Source organism: Manis javanica, chromosome 5 (assembly GCF_040802235.1).
Source record: "Manis javanica isolate MJ-LG chromosome 5, MJ_LKY, whole genome shotgun sequence".
Lineage (NCBI taxonomy): Eukaryota > Metazoa > Chordata > Mammalia > Pholidota > Manidae > Manis > Manis javanica.
Genome location: NC_133160.1, coordinates 70997343 through 71020338, shown reverse-complemented (window position 1 = coordinate 71020338; position 22996 = coordinate 70997343). Strand labels below are relative to the sequence as shown.

At 34.9% G+C, this 22996-nt stretch overlaps 1 protein-coding gene across 1 annotated transcript in view; it reads left to right on the top strand.

Moving 5' to 3' along the window:
- The window catches only part of BLTP1 (bridge-like lipid transfer protein family member 1), a 206293-nt gene that overhangs the window by 44114 nt on the left and 139183 nt on the right, over nucleotides 1-22996 (top strand). The window contains 8 exon segments of the mRNA XM_073238071.1: nucleotides 2322-2439; nucleotides 7228-7383; nucleotides 7644-7741; nucleotides 9818-9996; nucleotides 10161-10267; nucleotides 11303-11511; nucleotides 19212-19439; nucleotides 20107-20244. Of these exon segments, the coding sequence (XP_073094172.1) occupies nucleotides 2322-2439; nucleotides 7228-7383; nucleotides 7644-7741; nucleotides 9818-9996; nucleotides 10161-10267; nucleotides 11303-11511; nucleotides 19212-19439; nucleotides 20107-20244 (1233 nt within the window).

Here is a 22996-nt window from a genome sequence, read left to right as displayed (position 1 = left end):
AAAGTGAATATAAGGCAATGTTATGTGAGTTTTTGACCATTCAAAATGTGGAAAGTTGTTAGAATATTGTTGGGTTTTTTTATTTAAGTATCACTGATATACAATTTTATGTTTGTTTCAAATATATAATACAGTGGTTCAACAGTTACCCATATTATTAAATCCTTACCCCATCTAGTACAGTTACTTTCTATCAACTTAGAAAGATGTTACAGAATCATTGACTATATTCTCCATGCTGTACTACTGTTCCCATGACCAACTTATATTCTGATTGCAAATTATTGTTTCCCTTTATCCCCTTCACCCTACCCCACCACCACCCACCCCAACCCCTCTCCCTTGGTAACCTCGTCTCTTCTTGGTGTCTATGATTCTACTGATACTTTGTTCCTTCCATTTTGCTTTGTTTGTATATTCTACAAATAAGTGAAATCATATGGTATTGTCTTTCTCTACCTGGTTTATTTCACTGAGCATAATGCCCTCTAGGTTTATCCATGTAGTTGCAAATGGCAGGATTATTTTTCTTTTTATGGCTGAATAGTATTCCATTGTGTGTAAGTACCACCTCTTTTTTATCCATTTATATCTTGATGGACACTTAGGTTGTTTCCATATCTTGGCTATTGTAAATAATGCGGTGATAAACACAGGGGTGCATGTATGTTTTTGAATCAGGGATTTTGTTTACCTTGGGTAAGTTCCTAGAAATAGAGTTACTGGGTCCTATGGTATTTCTGTAGTTTTTTAAAGAACCTCCATACTGCTTTTCCACAGTGGCTAGACCAATTTACATTCCCACCAACAGTATAGGAGAGTTCACATTTCTCTGTATCCTCACCAACATTTGTTATTTCTTGTCCTTTGGATAGTGGCCATTCTAACTGGTGTGAGGTGATATCTCATTGTGGTTTTAATTTGCATTTCCCTGATGATTAGTGATGTGGAGCATCTTTTCATGTGCCAGTTGGCCATCTGTGTTTCTTCTTTGGAGAAGTGTCTGTTTAGGTCCTCCACCCATTTTTTTAATCAGGTTGTTTTTTGGGTGTTGAGGCATATGAGTTCTTTATATATTTTGGATGTTAACCCTACCCCCATTATCAGATGAATCATTTACAAATATATTCTTCCATACTGCAGGATGCCTTTTTGTTCTGCTGAGGTGTTCTTTGCTGTACAGAAGCTTTTTAGTTTGATGTAGTGTCCCACTTGTTCATTTTTTATTTTGTTTCCCTGGCATGAGGAGATTTGTCCATGAAAAAATTGTTCATGCTTATATTCAAGGGATTAGAATTTATTTTTATACTTCATTGTATAGATAGACCAACTCTCTTCTATGCTGTAAATAAAACAATTTTTTACTATGTGTTTTCTGGCCCCTTTGGATTCTTTCTCAAGGTTTAATAAATCATTATGCTTGTTACTTGATGAATAAAGTAAAAAGGAAGACAATCTTATTGATACCTGGATTACTTCCTGTTAGACACAGAAAAAATGTAAATGCTCATTATTAAAACTGAAGATTGGCAACTAATTAATCAAGTAGATAATTATTTTATATCAGGGACAACAACAATAATAGCAGAAGCCTCTGTGGGATGACTAATGTCAGGAAGGGTTCCTCTATGTAAATGGGACCATTAGGTCCTTAATTGCTTGTCTAAACAAGCATATTTACACATTCATGTGTACATACATTAAGAAATTTTTACAATTACCAAGAATATATGAAATGCCATAAAAATATATTAAACTGGCATATTCAACATTTTAATGAATTTCTAAGCTATTGCTCATAAATAGTGCTGTGCAGTTCCTGGTCAGGCAGCCCTTGCCTTTGCAGAATTGCCAAGTGTTAGCAGGTGGACTGTAGCACAAAGCACCATGTCAGATGCATAACCACTGTGCTATCTAATTGGATTCCAGCAGCTATTTTTGGTCAAACTTCTTTGTGACAGTATGCATTGCATTACACACTCCCTTACCCTGAGCTTCTCACTTAACAAATTAGGCATAAGGAGGAATTAAGAACATTGGCTGTTACTGGTAGTTTAACTAGAGAATAGTAGCAAAACTGTGGCCTGATTTTTCTTAAAGTTTTTGATCATATCTTGGCTTAGTATTTCAAGGAGCTGGACGTAACCATGGATATTGACCTTTAGCCATATCAATATTAAAATCTTGAAGGAACCTTCTGTTCCGCTCAGTAGGAAAGTAAGTTTTAATTACTCACCAGTGTGTGTGAGTTCATTTCTAATGCTGTTCACACAATGTCACATTTTGAGCTCTAATATTTTTACTTAACATTTGATTTGCAGTTCCACATTAACGCCAGCTATCCCCGAATATGGAATATGCCACAGATGTGGCAGTGTGAATTAGAGGTTTATAAAGCCACCTACCACTTCATCTTTGCCCAGAAGAACTTCTTTACAGGTAATTTTCTGGTAATTATAAATACAATGAGATTTATCTCAGTGAACTTGTTTATATTCAGTAAGTTTGCTTTTAGATTTAACTTAAAGATATGATGATATATTTCATGCTTTCCTACTTTTACACTTCTTTTTGGGCCTGGAATATGAGAGGGAAAAACTTAAATGCAGATATTTTATGTTTCCTTCTAAGCCAAACATGGAAAATGTGAACCCCAAATTGAGCAGCTCAGGCTGCTGCTTGGTGTCAGTCTAGTGGGGGTTAAGATGGGGAAGCTCAATCAACTTCTTTCTCTTCCTGAATCAGACATCAGCATGGTTTCATTATTTTGTTTTAGTTACTGTAATCCACAAACAGTATATTCAAATAGTCACATATGTTATCTTCGTATTTGGAGGACCTGCCTAACCCTTTTCTGTTGGTATGTATAATTGAGGTAATGCTATCATTAGTTGGAAAAAATTCCTTTATTTCTTGTAGCATATTATGATAGCTATTCATATTTCAAAACAGGGGAACATGTACTCTTGGTTTCTGAATATTACTACATAAAAATAAATAGCATTTAAGGAGTCTTCTTGTAAAAAGTTTAGCCAAAGAAAGTGCGTCTGATTTGCCAGGTTCTAATATTTCCTTGACTGATTATTACATTTATCCATCCATCTACCAATTATTTACAGGCATCTGGTCTGTGCTGAGTACTATTACATATTTGAGGGAATAATGTCACTAAGGTATTCACAGGTAGTCCTGTCCTGACATTACTTTCTAGCCATATGATGTTGACCACATCACTTAATTGTTTAAATTTCAGTTTCCTTATTAGTGAAATAGTAATTACAGTTTCTACCCTAATTTTGCTATTGCTAGGTTTTTGGCCTTTTATAGTACCATTACTACAATATGCTCCATCCTAAGTCTTTTATATTTGTTTTCCAGTTGCTTGGGGACTAGATAGAGTGCTTCTGCATTCTTGAAGTTATATAATTCTCCAAGGCTTCAGTAGTAGAAATTTTGGCAAGTGAAACTTTTGTCACTGAAACAGAAGATTGAATGAGTACTGTTCAATTCAAATTTATGAAAAAATAATAGCTAAAACTTATAGTGTGTATAATGTGTCTGTCTCTGTTCTAAGTGATTTGCATATATTGCGGAATCCTCATAATTCTCTGAGATCATCTGTTATCGGTATTCTTATTTTACAGATGAGGAAAGTGAGTTAGAGTGGTCAGTCAATTTGTCCAAGGTCCCACGACTAGTGAGTTTGTCAAACTAGGATTCCAACCCAAGTAGTATGGCTCAGGAGTCTGTTAGATATAGCTTCTTCAACAATAATCTTTTCCCTCTCACTTAAGATTTTACAGTTTTAACTTTGAAATAGATTATTATTTTCAAGCATTTAATCCTTCACCATTATTTTTCCTTCAAACATTTCACATACTCGAACTCTGGCAGTTCTAAGAATAGTTGGAATAGAAGTATAAATTCCTCAGTATTTAATTTTTTTTTTTTTGTAGAAGCACCCTCATTTAGAAAGAGTATTATATTAGTTACTTTTAAACAGCCAAGTACTCTTTCCTAAATTATAACTATGTTCTCCCTAAAGTATTTTCTTTCTCTAAATCTAGTCTTCATGCTTATGCCTGTTGGAATTCACTGTGTATTTCCTAAAATTTATTTGAAGTAATTTAAAGCAATAAAGTACACTACTTAAGTTCTCACCTCCCAGATTTAACAGCTGTAACTTCCAGTCATAATTCTTGTGTTGCTTACTAGAATCCTTTAAAAAATTATTTATTCTTTAAAAAGTTTGATTACCAGAGGGTATAATTGTTTAGGAATGAATATACTTAGTCATAGTGTTTGAACTGCCTTTCTCTTTTCTCAGTTTCATATTTCTCTACTGATGGATTTCTGCAGAAAATCATTCTGTTTAGTGTGAGAGAATGCTAATATTCAACAGCCATTCTCATGCCAATTATTAGTGACATAAAATTCTTAGGAGATTTCATTGTGAGACAAAGAGTTTCGTGATAAATATAATATAGACTCTCAAGAATGGAAAATGTAAGAGAAAGACAGAAGTGAAATCTCTTCTGGGAGTAATGAAATTCAATGAGATTTATTCTGAAAAGGGGGAGAAGAAATAACTGTATTGCAAAGCTGCAGTACCAGTTGACTGACATTTTAGAGGGCATTTACCGAAGACCATAATTGTAAAGTGAGTTATAAGTTTTTTTCAGACTAACATTTAGATTACCAACCTAATAATTTTAAAAATTTGTTGTCTAAATGAGTAAGGCAGTCATCAAGAAAGTGCTTCCTTTTATCTAATCGTTATTTGATAAGACCATCTGGTAATGAGAGCAGCTTTTGGTTTTGAGAGAAATACATATTATAAATAGTTGTTAAGGTTCCTAGTAGAAATATTTTATTGTCATTTTTAATATGTATCAGCAAAGATAATACATAAGCTGGTATGGAAACTATATTGCAGAATATATTGAATTTCAAATAAAGAGAAACTAATAAGACTTGTGAAAATAGAAATTGGCTGATAATTTTATAAAATTCCATTGTTTCCTGAGATGATTAGTAGATTATTTGAATTTGTGTATATTTTAGTAGCAATTATATCTGAATCATTTAACTCACCAAAGTGTAAAGTAGATAAAGTAGATAAATAACTCACCAAAGATAAAGCAACCTGTATAAGTTGAAAGTCTCCTTTAAATAATGATTCAAAACAAATATGAACCATAATCTCAGTTCACACAGAACTTGTAGGCATATTGCTTAAAGTCATAAGTCTTGTTTTTGCACTAGACTTAGACAAGTGAAACAATACAAAAGAGCATATAGAGTACAACATGAATTGTGAAATTAACAAATGCATGTGACTAAGACATGAATACAGAGGAAATCACTATGTTGATAAAGTAAAACTGTATCTTTTTTGTTGATATATTAAGCTACATCTTATTAATATTAATATAAATTAGTATTGACATTGGTATTAACTGTATTTCCTTGCCATTTCATTAACAGAGGAATTGTTAATGTATGTGCACAACTTCTAATTTCTGTACATTGCAGCTAAATTTTTAATGAGTTTCATATATTAAGGTAAATTTGACTTCTGATTGCACAGCTGAATCTGTTATTTTTCAAATTAAAGGTCAAAAATTTAAAGAAAACTACTTTAAATATTTAATTGTTTACCTATTATTTTCTTAGAAATAATTTAATAAATGCTACCATTTATCGAGTGTTTACTCTGTGGCAATTACTCTGGTAAAATTTCACAGTTCATCATCTCAATTTCTACCATAAGTCTGTGAAGTTGTCCCCATTTTGTAAAAGAGAAAACTGATAGCACTTAAGTCATTTGTTCAAGATTACATTGCTAGTAAAATGGTAAAGCCAGAATTTAAGTGTAGGACTGTCTAGTGTCAAAGTCTGTGCTGTGACTATTCTGTTTCCATTGTTTTTCTCACATACACACATTTCTAATTTTATGTGCATAGCACTATATTATGTATGGTAAGTCTGCAAAGATGAGCTTGACACCTCTGGGAGGAGGCCATTTATTGAAAGATATTATTGCTACATGTATACAAGGCATGTAATGATGTGAATGCCAGAAGAAGTAGAGGAAACCACTGTGATAGATCAGGGCTAACATCTTTATATGAGGAGCTTTTGCCTACTGAGGTTAAAAAAAAATTAAGATACCAAGAATAAGCAGACTAAGTATATGAACATAATTTAAAAAGCAACAATTAAACCATAAAAATCAATACAATAACTCACAGTCAACAAAGGTGACTGTAAATTCTGAGAAGGCAAAGTCTGTTTTGTTCACCATTATATTCCCAGCGTCTAGAACAGAGTATGGCACACAATAAGACAGTCTATAGTATATGTTTAATGAATAAAACAACATGAAAAAAATGTTCAACCCTACTTGTAATTAAGAAATTCAACTGAAGTGAGTTGCCATTTTTCAAATAGCAGTTATTAAGCCATACCTTCAGAAAGAGAAAGGAGTAGAGAAAAATATAATGTAGAAGAGGATACAATGAAATAGATGATCAAGATTACATTTCTGGTAAGAGGATAGCTACTCTTGGAAAGCAATTCTGTAATTTATGATAACTTTGAGAAAATTCATAAACTTTGATCTAGTATTCCACTTCAGGAGCCTATATTGACAAAGTAATCCAGAATATATAAAATTTCTTGCGCAAAAATACACATAATGTTATATAACAAAAATTAGGAAGGAGTCTAAATATCCATATATAGTAAATTGTTAAGTATATCTTAAATCTCTCTAAGTAACTGTTATTAAACTCTTTGTTAATGCCTGTAAAATGACATGGAAAAGTTTTGGATTCAGTGACAAAAAGCAATATACAAAATGTACATCTATGATAGTATAAAATCTACACAGGGAAAAGAGCTAGAAGGAACATATCCACAATGTTGAATATGTGGACAGTGGACTAGCAGATGATTTTTTTCCTTTTTTATCCTCTAAAATTTCTTTATTAAATAATAGATATATGAAATGCATAATTGTTTTTAATTTAGAACAATGATTAGTAAGTAAACATCTATTTACTATTAAATAAGTCAGCTATATCTTAATTACCTTTTAATATTTCCGTATAAAAGTTCTTTTTAGTTGCAAAAGAAAAATTAATTTTGTATGGTGTTAGAATCTTTACATTTTGTTTCCTGAACTTGTTAATTTTACTTCTGTCTCTCACCCCAATAATTTAGATTTAATTCAAGACTGGTCCAGTGATAGTGCTCCAGATATTTTTTCATTTGTTCCTTATACATGGAATTTTAAAATCATGTTTCATCAATTTGAAATGATTTGGGCGGCTAATCAACACAATTGGATTGACTGTTCCACTAAACAACAGGAAAATGGTAAGAATTTTTACAAGTTAGGTTAAATATTCTGTTCATTAAAACAAATACTAACAAAAAAAATTGGTATTGATTTTGTAATTGTAGTAGATACTATAATTGATCTTTTTTCTATTGGGAGTCTCTCAGAGAGCTACTTCAGAGTTTGAATTGAACTAAGCATACTGTCTTTTGTTTAGGTGTGTATTTGAGGCAATTTTAATTATTTAAAATTTTAATTAAGTCAAAAATAAATTTCCTTTTCTTTTCCTTTTTTGTAGTGTATCTGTCAGCCTGTGGAGAAACACTAAACATTGATTTCTCTTTGCCTTTTATGGACTTTGTTCCAGCTACATGCAATACCAAGTTCTCTTTAAGAGTACGTATAATTGGATGCATTGTTTATTGCATCGACTTATCTTTACTATTGCCTGCCCATCCCATTGTCACCTGAAGTATTTTAGCTTTCCTCTTTTTACTAAATTTAGTGTCACAGAATTGCTGCTGTTTTTTTTGTAGTTAACTCTAATGTTCTTCCATTGTCCTCAGTTCCCCAACAGAAGTTGGAACAATGATTTAAAAAAAATTCCCTGAATTTATTATTTTCTTACAGCACATTTCTATCCTCTGTGGCTAATCTATATGTTCTTTTAAAAACCACTTCTAACTCCAGTGTTTACTTTGTGTAAATTGGATATTATGCTTTCCTATTTTTCATACCTAATTGTAATTGTTAATTCAAGAAATAACCATAAATACCTTTCTTCTTTTCATCCAGAAGTCAGCTCTTATGAATTCAGTTTTGTAGAACACCTAACTTAGCACATGGGCAAACAGTAGTAGTTGTAGTATTGATGGTGGCTATTGTGCTGAAAAGAGCAACAATAATAAGAGCAGCCAACACCTATTAAACAGTTTCTATGTGCCAGACAGTATTCTAAGTGCTTTTTATGTAGCAACTCATCTAATTCTCAGAACAGCCTTCTTGAGATAGTTGTTAACTCCATTTATGGGATAGGAAATTGGGGAGCCTAGTTTATGTAATTTTTCATGTAGCTAGTAAGTGGCTGACTTGGAATTTGACCACAAGCAATACAGTTTAAGGCTCTTTTAACCTCTCTATTATGCTGCCTGTTAAGAAACCGAGCATCAAGATTAATGATTAACAAGATTAACAAAGATTAAGGGCCCTGAAAAGAAAAAAGTGAAGCCAAATGAAAATCCTTTGAAACACCAATTCATAATTCTTAAAAGCCAGTTGAGGAAACAAGACTTACTAGAATCAAGACACATTCATATTTTAAAAGTTAATAAAAATACAGCACACATCCAAAAGGGGAACCCTCCTATACTGCTGGTGGGAATGTAAATTAGTTCAACCATTGTGGAAAGCAGTATGGAGGTTCCTCAAAAAGCTCAAAATAGAAATACCATTTGACCCAGGAATTCCACTTCTAGGAATTTACCCTAAGAATGCAGCAGCCCAGTTTGAAAAAGACATATGCACCCCTATATTTATCTCAGCACTATTTACAATAGCCAAGAAATGGAAGCAACCTAAGTGTCCATCAGTAGATGAATGGATAAAGAAGATGTGGTACATATACACAATGGAATATTATTCAGCCATAAGAAGAAAACAAATCCTACCATTTGCAACAACATGGATGGAGCTAGAGGGTATTATGCTCAATGAAATAAGCCAGGCGGAGAAAGATAAATACCAAATGATTTCACTTATATGGGAAGTATAAGAACAAAGAAAAACTGAAGGAACAAAACAGCAGCAGATTCCCAAAACCCAAGAATGGACTAACAGTTACCAAAGGGAAAGGGACTGGGGAGGATGGGTGGGAAGGGAGGGATAACGGTGGGGAAAAAGAAAGGGAGCATTACAATTAGCATGTATAATGTGGGGGGGTGGTGGTATAGGGAGGGCTGTGCAGCACAGAGAAGACAAGTAGTGATTCCATAACATCTTACTACACTGATGGACAGTGACTATAATGGGGTTTGTAGGGGAGACTTGGTGAAGGGGGGAGCCTAGTAAACATAATGTACTTCACATAATTGTAGATTAATGATAACAAAAAAAAATACAGAACACATTCTATCTGAGCTTAATATTAATGACAGAATTTTTTATTTTTATTTTTTACTGAGTTACTTGTGACATATCCACAGATACCCATGGATGATAATCTTTTTACTGTTTTGTGGAAACTGATGTTTATTTATATCTTGGTTTCTTTCTAATCAGAATTGCTTTAGTCAATATAAAACCTTATTCCAGTTATTAACCTGACTGTTCAATGAAAAATTTGCCTTTTGAAATTCATTATTTTCTTTCAAATTTATTATCAAGATTATTATAGATAGATTTAGTTGTAAATAGTAACCTAACATGTTTATGTACTTATTTTATTACTTTGGGTCATTATAAATTATTTTTTAGGGAGAAGATGTGGATCTTCATTTGTTTTTACCAGATTGCCACCCTAGTAAATATTCATTATTTATGTTGGTAAAGAATTGCCATCCAAATAAAACGACTCATGATACTGGTATTCCTGCTGAGTGCCAGAGTGGTCAGAAAACAGTTAAACCAAAATGGCGGAACATTACTCAAGAAAAGTGAGTACATAAAATTTGTCTTCTGAGTATTTTGTGTTAATATGTGGAGACCTCTACCCTTCTGATCTGTCAAAGAATAATAATAAAATTATTTGTAATTGCTATTCGTATACAATTAAAGGAATAAGCATTTGACTAGAAACTTTATTTTTTATTCTTCAAAGATCTGGTTGGGTTGAATGCTGGACTGTCCCAAGTGTCATGCTTACAATTGATTATACATGGCATCCAATTTACCCACAAAAAGCAGATGAACAGCTAAAACAATCACGTAAGAGCTTTTATATAATTAATTTGTACTTTGAAACATCTAATGTTATGATTGACAGTCATCAAATATACAAGAAAGGGATACAGATATTTTGGAAATGCATTATATTTTGGCATAATTATATACATTTAAAATGTTTTAAGGATTTGATATAATTATAGCAAACTTTAATTAAGCATTTACCATTTATCAAATACTAGGTGTAGTTTTTTCCTGGTTTACCTTACCTCATTTAATCCTTACAACAACTCTATGAGATGGATATTATTATTACAATTATTGTAGAATTGAGAAAATATGCTCAGAAAAAGTATGTAATTTTCTAAATGTCTGCCAACCTAGAAGCAGTGGAGCTGGAATAGCAAAGTGTATAAGAATCTGTGTATTTAAAGCAGTTGATCTTGTGAAATAATAGTTTCTTTAATGCAGTTTTGACACCTGTCATTTCATATCATAGTTTTCCTGAAACTTATGTGCCCTATTACTGGGATTCAAAATGGAATAAGAGTCAAGCAATATATAAATATTTAAATTTTTCCTTTTCAATTTTAAAGAATAGTTTTAATAATTGTTCTTATGTATAGAGCCTTGATACTGTCATGTTGTATTTGAATAGTTGTTACATGAAAACAACTTTGAATTTTAATGCCCAAGTATATATAGTTAGAGCCAAATTGTGACCCAAATTTATATTGTTAATGCCCAAGTATATATAGTTAGAGCCAAATTGTAACCCAAATTTATATTGCAGGGACCTGATGAAAATGTTGTCTTTGTTAATGGGAATTTTTCATTCGTTCTGTGCAGTCTGATTTGTGTATTTCTATGCATATTTTAATAAAGTCTGTCTTTTGAATTTTTCATTATTCTTTCAAGTCTATGTTCATTATGCACTAGAGATACTATATCAAAGTTAGCTGCTTTCACGAAAATCTGCAAAATAGAATTTTTCAGTAAATAGTTCCTTCAAGAACTTCTAAAAGGTACTTTCCTCCCTCTTCCAATCATTATTCTTTTTTTCTCAAATTTTTCTAGTGTCAGAAATGGAAGAAACAATGCTATCTGTATTAAGGCCATCCCAGAAAACATCAGACAGAGTTGTTTCTTCTCCCTCTACTTCTTCACGTCCACCTATTGATCCCTCAGAACTTCCACCTGATAAACTTCATGTGGAAATGGAGCTTTCCCCAGATTCTCAGATAACTCTCTACGGACCTCTGTTAAATGCCTTTTTATGTATAAAGGTATGATTTTTAAAAGAACTTAAATATTTGCAAATGTAGGTAAAGCAGTTAATATCTAATCGAAATTGAGTCAGTTGGATGATTTAAAGTTATTGAGGATATATTATATATGTTGACTAGACCTGTGGCACTAGACTCAATTACAAAATTATTTATCAAAAATAGTGTACTTCTCAGTTCAGGTTTTTTTTTTTGAGGATTTAGAATGTTCTAGAATCTGTTCTGAAAGAGATAAGATAGAGGAATATTTCAGGATAGGAATATATGTGAACAAATTTTAACACATTGTAATTAATGCAGCAGCGGAAGTACAAGAGAACCTTGTTATCTAAGGATAATTGGTACCAGGAAAATCTACTTCAAGTAAATGCATTAAAGACAGACAACTTTATTTCATGCTAAATAATAAGCAAAGATTTGTTTGGAGCTCTGTCTTAAAAACTCAAGCAAATATATGAAAATAAGTTTATTTCAGAGTATGACAAATTTAGATTCTGAAGAAATATGCACTACTTTGATCACAGACCAAATCAAGTGTTAATTCATTTTGGTATTATTTTTGCATTGAAATTGTATGATTGCTTAGTATGATAGCACATTGTATTTACTAAAGATTGATGCAGTCAATCTTTGACTTCATAGCATGTTTATGAAGTAAGGCTATTTTAAGAAAAACACTTTAGCACTTTGTGAATTTTCTAAATTCAGATTTCCATTGTACTGTTGGATGTTTACTGTATCTTATAATCAAAGAGAGATTAATTACCCAAGCATCCAGAGCAGTAGAGTTACTTGTGGGATGGACTTTTGTGTGAGTCTAGTTTTATCTGTGCTTCCTTATTCACTCCTTTTGCAATTTCAAACCTGCAATGCTTTGGATATTGAATGCTTAGCTAACAAGGAATTTCATAATCTACAATGACAGGAGTAATTAATTCTGGAAAGGTTTTAGGATAATCAAAGTTGGTCAGGGAAGGACAATCAAGGTTTGTCATTAATGACTCTGGAAGCAGTGCTAGCTGAACAGGTTTTGAAGGTACCTAAAATCTCACTATTTGACTTAATGTATTATATTTACTAAAAACTAACATAAAGCATCAGATGATGCAATTTAAGATAAAAAATGCAAGGGAAAGCATGTTCATGAAATCTAGCATTTTAAATAGGATTCTGCAAATTCACTTTTAGATTTTCATTGTACTCTCATACTTATGGAAATCTATGGTTTCTGTTTCATTTTATAAGATTCCTGAAGGAGTAATTTTTCAGATTCAAAGGGGGTGGGGGGAGGGCACAGGTATGTGTGCATGCACACACACACACACACACACACTTGTGACCATTGTTTGAACTAAAATATTTTTCATATATTTCTCTCAGTATCTTATTTTCTTGGGATTGCATGTGAATAACTATAAAGAAGAATCTAAAATGAAATTTTAAGTTATAGTTCTGTAGAGGCTGAGTTGAATTTTAACTTAATATAAGTAATGATTTGGCAAGTGAAGTTGGTTATACTATATAATAACAGTTTTGAATGCTATTAGAGGGATATTAACTCTGGTTTTTGCATTACTGTATGTATACTGAATCTCAATTTCTTTAAATTTAAGAAATTTGTAATAATATTCATAAATAATAAGAGGTCTATAGCAAAGAATATAGGGAAAGAAGTATATACCTTTATTTTATACTTCATAAATTCTATTCTGTAGATGTTAGTAGTTGATAAACAACCTCTGTTGATAGTTATGTTTTGATACAGACTTTTCTGGGCATTATGATTTTATAACCACTTTTTAGTAGTGTCAGAAGTTTGTTGTACTAAAGATTATATTAGTATTTGCATTCCTCAAATTAACTCAGAACTTGTATGAAGTGTCTACTAAAACAAATTAAAATGTTTTAAGTTCAGATGTATTATAAAATATATATCTAAAGCAGGGCAGGCAAGGGTTTTTAGGCCAGTGAACTCTGTGCTTCCTTTTATTAGAAATGTATGTTACTCTTTAATGTTTTTTTCTTTCTTTTTCTCTTCTCTTTCTCTCTTTTTTTTTTCCCCTCTACCAGAAGACTTAGTGTCATGCTGACATGGAGATGTCATCCTAGCTTAAATATCTCTGTTAATTTTTTAAAATTTGTGTTATTATATAACTTATGTTCTACTTAGGGTTAGAATATATGTGTGTATGTGTAAGAAAACAGTTTGAAAATTCATGTAACTGAGATTGTATTTTCCTTAGTTATCAAATTTAAACATCAAGAAATTCTTATATTTGCCTTATATTTGTTTGTACAAATCAAGAATTGCCTTGTATTTGTTTATATGTTAAAAACTGATTCACAAAATCCATGGAAGAAACTAGGCCTGCCATTATCATTACAAAGAATTAGAGAAGAGTATATACTTAAACATGCATTAGCATTTCTGAGGTCAGTTTATGGAAATGGGAGGTCTTCTGAAGATACAACATAACAGCTCTGTCAGCCCAAAGTCATTTCAGTCATACTAAAACAGGATATCATTTTTTATATGCACATAATAAGGTTGGATAACCATACCAGTATATTACTTTTCTGAATTGACTTCTCTCAGTCTTACTACATTTTTTTCTTAATGGGAGATGGAAATCTGAACTAAATAGCGATAGCGTGCAAGCGGTGGCAAATAGTAACTGTGGATTAAAGGTAGGTATATATGGCATATATGTTTTCCTTATTAAAAAAAGAGTTTCAGTAGTCTTGAACAGAAGCCTGGCTATCAAGTTTCCATTTGTAAAAAATAAAATATTGGAAACAGTGTTTGTAGGGTTTTTTCTCTGCCTCTCCAATTTTATTAGCTGTCTTTAATTGTTGATAATTCTTTTTTTTTGAGAAATGAGTATAATTTCTCATAAGATGAATATTAATTTTTAACTGGGAAAAAATGGTAGTCTCTTGTTACTTGAAGTAGTTACTTGATACTCATATGCTAAACTATCTCTAGGAAAGTGAAATACTGGAAGAATCTTAAGTAAATTGAAAATGTAGCTTATTTTTGTAAGATAAATTCTAGCCGAAATAAGCAGGCAAAGACCAGGTAGTTTATTTGAACGCAATTCCCGGGAAAGGTTCACTAGTCTATGGAAATGGAGGCTGGGGAAGTCGCACTCAGCAGGGCAGGCAGCAAGTTTTTAAAGAAGGTGGGAGGGAGAGCAAAGGTATACAGTGGTGCGGGAATTGGCTCGCTTAGGGTACATGGGGGTTTTTCATTGGCCTTTAGCCAGGTATTGGAAAGTTTCCACTATTCTTCTAGCTTGGGGGAGGGCTCTAGTTAGGAATGTTGTCTGATCAGACTCTGGAATTTTGTCAGACCAGAACCTGTTGGTCTCTTCGGCTTGTTTGGTAAGGCCTGAGCTTGTCCAGCAGGCTCACCCCTTCCTCTGGTGCCTCTAGCCTTACATTCCAGCCTTTTGGTCATAATGGGCCGACTCGATCTGACTACTTCTGGCTGACAAGGGGCATCGTGGTGGGGAGGGGTTTATCTGCTTTATCCAAAGTGCAGCACCTGTGGAACAAGATGGAGGTGTGACTGGAAGAGAAGGGGAACAAGATGGAGGAAAGACTGGAAGAGGAGGGGAACAAGCTGGTGGAGAGACCGGAAGAGGAGGGGAATGAGATGGTGGAGAGACTGGAAGAGAAGGGGAATGAGATGGAGGAGAGACCGGAAGAGAAGGGGAACCAGATGGAGGAGAGACTGGAAGAGAAGGGGAATGAGATGGAGGAGAGACCGGAGGAGAAAGGGAACGAGATGGAGGAGAGACCGGAAGAGAAGGGGAACGAGATGGAGGAGAGACCGGAAGAGAAGGGGAACGAGATGGAGGAGAGACCGGAAGAGAAGGGGAACGAGATGGAGGAGAGACCGGAAGAGAAGGGGAACGAGATGGAGGAGAGACCGGAAGAGAAGGGGAACGAGATGGAGGAGAGACCGGAAGAGAAGGGGAACGAGATGGAGGAGAGACCGGAAGAGAAGGGGAACGAGATGGAGGAGAGACCGGAAGAGAAGGGGAACGAGATGGAGGAGAGACCGGAAGAGAAGGGGAACGAGATGGAGGAGAGACCGGAAGAGAAGGGGAACGAGATGGAGGAGAGACCGGAAGAGAAGGGGAACGAGATGGAGGAGAGACTGGAAGAGAAGGGGAACGAGATGGAGGAGAAACCGGAAGAGAAGGGGAACGAGGTGGTGGAGAGGAACATTGAGGAAGGGAGCTGGCCCCCCGCAGTGGGCCTGGAGGAGCAGGAAGGGGGGGAGCCGAGATATCTGCCGAGTCCGTCAGAGAAGAGCCTCCCAGTTATAGGAGTGGTAGAGATAGGCGGTTGTTGGCGGAGGCCTGGGCTAACAAAACTTGGGAAGGAGTACACTTAACACACAAATCTGGGCGGGTGCTCAGAGTCCAAAAAGCCTGCACATATGGGATTTCACTCCACTTTCCACTCCAATGGCAATAATTAGTTAAGTCAGTGAGGACGCCAAAATCGAAAGTTCCCTCAGGGGGCCAGCGGGATTGATTGTCCAAGGGATACTGAGGCCAGGCCTGAGAGCAAAGGAAGACCAGCTTCCATTTGCGAACTTCCCAGGACAAATATAGAGTAGCCAAATTAGAAATGAGACACTGCAACAGGGTCTGGGCCTCCGCTTTTGAGGGCTGGTTCCCATGTCTGCATCACTCCCCAACTAATCCCGCTGAGAGGAGCGCCCAACATTCCAAGTGCGCCAAGTCGGGGGGGGGGGAGACGTCCTGGGAGCCTGGGTGAGGGACACCTCTCACACTGCAGGGCCAGGGGCAGGCCGGATGCCCTCAGAGGGTGGGCCGGACGCCCAGGGGCCAGATACCCCAACCTGGATGTAGCTACAATTTCGAACGGAGTAGGTGAAATGGAGTTAGGAAGAGAAACAGACCGGGGGACAGTGAGGGACTTACCGGAAAATAGTCCATGCAGCAGAGAGCAGGCTGAGGTCCCGGGTCGGGGAAGGAGTGGGCAGGGCCGCCAGTGCCCAGTCGGGGCCCAGCACTTATGCTCCTTCCCGGGTTTCAGCACCAAATGTAAGATAAATTCTAGCCGAAATAAACAGGCGAAGAGAGGCAACAAAGGGCCAGGTAGTTTATTTGAACGCAATTCCTGGGCGAGGTTTACTAGTCTACAGAAATGGAGGCTGGTGAAGTTGCGCTCAGCAGAGCAGGCAGCAAGTTTTTAAAGAAGGCAGGGGGAGGGAGAGCAAGGGTATACAGTGGGGTGGGGGTTGGCTCACCTAGAGTATGTGGGGGTCTTTTATTGGCCTTTAGCCAGGTATTGGAAAGTTACCACTACTCTTCTAGCTTTGGGGAGGGCTCTAGTTAGGAATGTTGTTGTTGTCTGATCAGACTCTGGAATGTTGTCAGACCGGAACCTGTTGGTCTCTTTGCCTTGTTTGGTGAGCCCTGAGCTTGTCCAGCAGGCTCACCCCTTCCCCTGGTGCCTCTAGCCTTACAATTTTATCATTCTTAAACTCATACATGCCACAGACTAACGAAAGAACATACTTTTTCCCAGTTCTACAAGCCAGGGCTTTTTTCTAGAGTTATTTGGAATTTATTTTAAAGATAACTTAATTTTGCATGTCACTTACAGTAAAATGGAAATGGAACTTTTATTTGCATTTGTAAATATTTGTGTATGTATTTTAATCTTAAAATACCATAAAAGTTTGCCATAATGTGTTACTAATTGCCTTATACATTGGTCAACCTTTGGTAATTTTTTCTAGTGAATCCTAAAGAAATTAACCTTTCCAGGTGGAATTCTTGGTGTTTTTAAAAGAGACAAAACACAAAACTTAAATTGGACACCCAGTATTAAACATTTAACATTAGGCTAGTTTTTAAAAGGCATTAAATAAATTTTAATGGTATTTTTTTTATATAATATTCAATAGGGTAAATGTGTTAACTCATAAAAGACTCCTAGCATTTTATAGCTCTTTAAAAACAATCATTGACACATTTAATAAAAATTAACAAATGTCCTCTGCTATATTGGGAAATCAGCGTTCCCTAAAGAATTTGTTATGTGTTATTTCTGTTTCAGATAATGAAGTGGAGATTGATTTAGTAACAGATTGAATGTTAGGCCCAAGAGAGTATTTTTCTTTTGATTGTAATCATCTACAGGAGTTTCTTTTTTTTTAAATTACAAGTTGTGAGAAACTACAAGGGAATCTTAAAAATAAGAGATTTATAGTTTAAGATTATTAAAAATTAGTTAAAATAAGTATGATTTATTTCTGATGATTTGTTGGTAGCTCCTAATATGTTTATAGCTAATAAAATGAACACTGTACACTGACTTTTTTGATCAGTTGTGTGGAGGGAGGGTAGGGCAGAAATTATTGGTTCTGGAGGCCATTTATAGATAAAATCACCAAAGGGAACCGTTCTACTTTCCTTCTTTGTCTGCACTCCATGCCCACTGCACACCTCCTGAACTGTCTCCGGGACTGGGATAGCATGTATTTTTTGAAAAGGCTTCTCAAATGATCTAAGGAAGAACTATTGCAAATACCACTAGGTTTTTGACATTGACCAAACCAATGAGACATTTCATTAGAATTTAGGTTAAAAACCAGTGTTTATTTACCTTAATATTTGTTCTTGAATTTGTCTGTATTTCAGAGTTACATAATAAGGAAAATTATCAAGATGTCAATCAGATTCTAAGTGTATTATTTCAAGGCAGATAAGAGTAAAGAATAGAGGAAAAAGCACTTGTTCTGTGAGTCAGTCAGTCTGGGATTTTAATTTTTGTCCTGCCACTAATTAATGGAATGACCTTAAGCCCTTTAACATCCTTTCCTATGAAAAGATACTAATTGACTTGATAACCAGATTTCTGGCTAGAAAATAAATGTGTCAATAATCAAAATGTAAAATTTACGAAAATACTGACTTGGTTCTAATACTGAACAAATATAGTTAAAAGTGATAACATATTTTAACAACTTTTGATGACTACTGACAGATCAAATAAGCAAAATTTAAATTTGGAATCAATAGGAAGAAAAAAATGTTAATTCTGATGTCAAACCAGAATATTAACAATTGAAACACTTCTGAATAAAAAGCTAGGATAAACTATGTGAAAAGAAGTTGGGTAACTATTTATAACATATATTTTTGTCATCAATAACCAAAATAGGACATTCTTATTAAAGCTGTTAAAACAATCCTGATAAATATTCCAAGCAGGATATATAAATTACAGTATTTTGCTAATTGGATTTGAACAAACAGATTTCAGTGAATTGATCTGCTTCTCCCAGAGGATTTCTCTGCATATTATAGCCTCAGAACTCTGAGAAGCCCAGATTGAAAATTATTGAACTTTACAAATCTTCAAAGGTTTTCTCTACAATTTTTTGGAGATAGTACTAACAGAAAGGAAGCTTTATTATAAACTTAAGTAACTTTTTGTGTTTGTTTTGTACAGAATATTTATTTGCTAAGCAGCCAAGTAAATGTATGTCTTAAATAAATGTATCTTTTTTCTTTTCATTTTAAAGAAATAGGCCTATGCTTTTAATTAAATAAAATAGGGAGCTGCTTAGTTTACAAAATTAGGACTCTAAGGTGAAAAATTATTGTTATATATCTCCTTTGATAGCAGTTTGTTTTTAATATTTATAGGAAAACTACTTTGGGGAGGATGACATGTATATGGATTTTGAAGAGGTTATTTCAAGTCCTGTTCTGTCACTGTCAACATCGTCCAGCTCTGGGTGGACAGCTGTTGGAATGGAAAATGACAAAAAGGAAAGTCAAAGTTCAGCCAAGTCAATTCATCCTCTTACCTTGCGTCCTTGGGACATTACTGTACTCGTTAATTTGTACAAAGTTCATGGGCGTCTTCCTGTTGTAAGTGTTCACATAAAAAAATACTCAGGGTTGTATTAAGAAATTCACCCAGCATAGGAAACTGTTTTTTTCTTTCACTATAGTTTGTTTTTTGCTGTTCTCTGTAACTTTAGAACATTTTCCCAGGGCTTTGAGTTGCTGGGTTTGTAATTAGCCTGATATATATTCTAGGATTTTACAGTTTTTTAGCCTTTATCTCCAACTCCTGACCAGTTAGGGGCTTTATTGTGAACTTAGCACAACATTAAGAGTCAGGCTTGACCCTCGAGGTTGAATTGTGTCAGAGGTTTGGGCCCAGCACAGAATCCTGGTTCGCTCTAAGGATGCGCCTTGGGCCTGTTGGGGCTGGGTTGGAAAGAGATTATGTCGTCAAAGAACCCAGGGCCGTTGGAGCCAGGCCAAGTAGAAAGCAGGGGGCCTAGGATATGGTGCCTCATACTGGCTCCATGTCTTCTGCCTAGAGGTGCACAGCAGAGAACTTACCTCTGGTGCTTAGTGAATCTAATGTTCTTCCTGTGGCACAGAATAGTTATTTTTGTCCATAAACACTATTTCTCTTTTTAAAAATCAATGTCTCTTAATTATATAAATACAAATTTAATTTTCCCCTACTACCTTGGTCTTTACTTTTCCTGTATCAGGGTTATGCTGTTCTGTTTGATTTTAGCATGGAACTACTGAAGGTCCTGAGTGCCCTACAGCTTTCTTGGAAAGACTGTGTTTTGAAATGAAAAAAGGATTTAGAGAGACCATGCTGCAGCTTGTCCTGTCACCCTTGAATGTGTTTGTCAGTGATAACTATCAGGTAATTGAAACTGTGTTATGGCAGAGACTTAGAAATTTATTATTACTCCTATGGGGTCTCTGTGCATGGAATATATAGCTCTTCAGATTCAAGAATTTTAATTTAACTGTATAAAGTTTTATAAGTATATATATGTATGAGAATTTTTCAGACATCTTTTTTCTTCTTTTTTTTCCTGCTGTTTCCTATTTACGTGATACCAAACAATTATATCTATTGTGTTTAGATATGGAAAGAAATACTTTATAGCTTACTGTATAACTTTATACTTTATAGAAGTACTTTATAACCTTCTCATACATTTATGGAAGTGAAAAATGTAAAATGTATCAGTGGATTCTGTTGAAAATCACAACCTAAGTAGTAATATTAACCAGTACCATAGATCTTCAAAACATGCATATCTACGTGGTCAGTGAATTATTCTTTCCATCTAATGTACTTACAAGATATCTCTGGGGCTTTTTTGGAAGAGAACCAATGATATTCATCAAATGGGATAATTTACATTCCTGGGTAGACTATCACTTTCTTCTTCTAATTATTATTTTTTTAATATACATTGTTTGCATCCAAGTTTAAAATAAGTGGATTTTTTACAAGAGTGAATGTTTTTTTTTACTTTTTTTATTCATTTCGTTATCATTAATCTACAATTACATGAAGAACATGTTTACTAGACTCCCCCTTCTCCAAGTCCCCCCCACAAACCCCATTACACTCACTGTCCATCAGTGTAGTAAGATGCTGCAGAATCCCTACTCATCTTCTCTGTGTTGTACAGCCCTCCCCATGCCCCTGCCCCAACTACACATGCTAATCGTAATGCTCCCTTTCTTTTCTACCGCCCTCATCCCTCCCTTCCCACCCATCCTCCTCAGTCCCTTTCTCTTTGGTAACTGTTAGTCCATTCTTGGGTTCTGTGATTGTGCTGCTGTTTTGTTCCTTCAGTTTTTCTTTGTTCTTATACTTCCCATATGAGTGAAATCATTTGGTAATTGTCTTTCTCCGCTTGGCTTATTTCACTGAGCGTAATACCCTCAACCTCCATCCATGTTGTTGCAAATGGTAGGGTTTGTTTTCTTCTTATGGCTGAATAATATTCCATTGTGTATATGTTCCACATCTTTATCCATTCATCTACTGATGGACATTTAGGTTGCTTCCATTTCTTGGCTATTGTAAATAGTGCTGCAATAAACATAGGGGTGCATCTGTCTTTTTCAAACTGGGTTGCTGCATTCTTAGGGTAAATTCCTAGAAGTGGAATTCCTGGGTCAAAGGGTATGTCTATTTTGAGCTTTTTGAGGAACCTCCATATTGCTTTCCACAATGGTTGAACTACTTTACATTCCCACCAGCAGTGTAGGAGCGTTTGCCATTCTCCACATCCTTGCCAACATTTGTTGTTGTTTGTCTTTTGGATGGTGGGATTTTCTTACTGATGTGAGGTGATATCTCATTGTGGTTTTAATTTGCATTTCTCTGATGACAAGCAATGTGGAGCATCTTTTCATATGTTTGTTGGCCATCTGAATTTCTTCTTTGGAGAACTGTCTGTTCAGCTCCTCTGCCCATTTTTTAATTGGATTATTTGCTTTTTGTTTGTTGAGGTGCGTGAGCTCTTTATATATTTTGGATGTCAACCCTTTATCGGATCTGTCATTTATGAATATATTCTCCCAAACTGTAGGGTACATTTTTGTTCTATTGATGGTGTCCTTTGCTGTACAGAAGCTTTTCAGCTTGATATAGTCCCACTTGTTCATTTTTTCTTTTGTTTCCCTTCCCCGGGGAGATATGTTCATGAAGAAGTCACCCATGTTTATGTCGAAGAGATTTTTGCCTATGTTTTTTTCTAAGAGTTTTATGATTGCATGACTTACATTCAGGTCTTTGATCCATTTTGAATTTACTTTTGTGTATGGAATTAGACAGTGATCCAGTTTCATTCTCTTACATGTAGCTGTCCTGTTTTGCCAGCACCACCTGTTGAAGAGACTGTCATTTCCTCATTGTATGTCCATGGCTCCTTTATCATATATTAATTGACCATGTATGTTTGGGTTAATGTCTGGAGTTTCTATTCTGTTCCACTGGTCTGTGGCTCTGTTCTTGTGCCAGTATCAAACTGTCTTGATTACTGTGGCTTTGTAGTAGAGCTTGAAGTTGTGAAGCAAAATCTCCCCCACTTTATTCTTCCTTCTCAGGATTGCTTCGGCTATTCGGGGTCTTTGGTGTTTCCATACAAATTTTAGAACTATTTGTTCCAGTTCGTTGAAGAATGCTTTTGGTAATTTGATAGGGATGGCATTGAATCTGTAGATTGCTTTTGGCAGGATGGCCATTTTGATGATATTAATTCTTCCTGGCCAAGAGCATGGGATGAGTTTCCATTTGTTAATGTCCTCTTTAATTTCTTTTAAGAGTATCTTAAAGTTTTCAGGGTATAGGTCTTTCACTTCCTTGGTTAGATTTATTCCTAAGTATTTTATTCTTTTTGATGCAATTGTGAATGGAATTGTTTTCCTGATTTCTCTTTCTGTTAGTTCATTGTTAGTGTAAAGGAAAGCCACAGATTTCTGTGTGTTAATTTTGTATCCTGCAACTTTGCTGTATTGTGATATCAGTTCTAGTAGTTTTGGAATGGAATCTTTAGGGTTTTTTATGTACAATATCATGTCATCTGCAAATAATGACAGTTTAACTTCTTCTTTACCAATTTGGATTCCTTGTATTTCTTTGTTTTGTC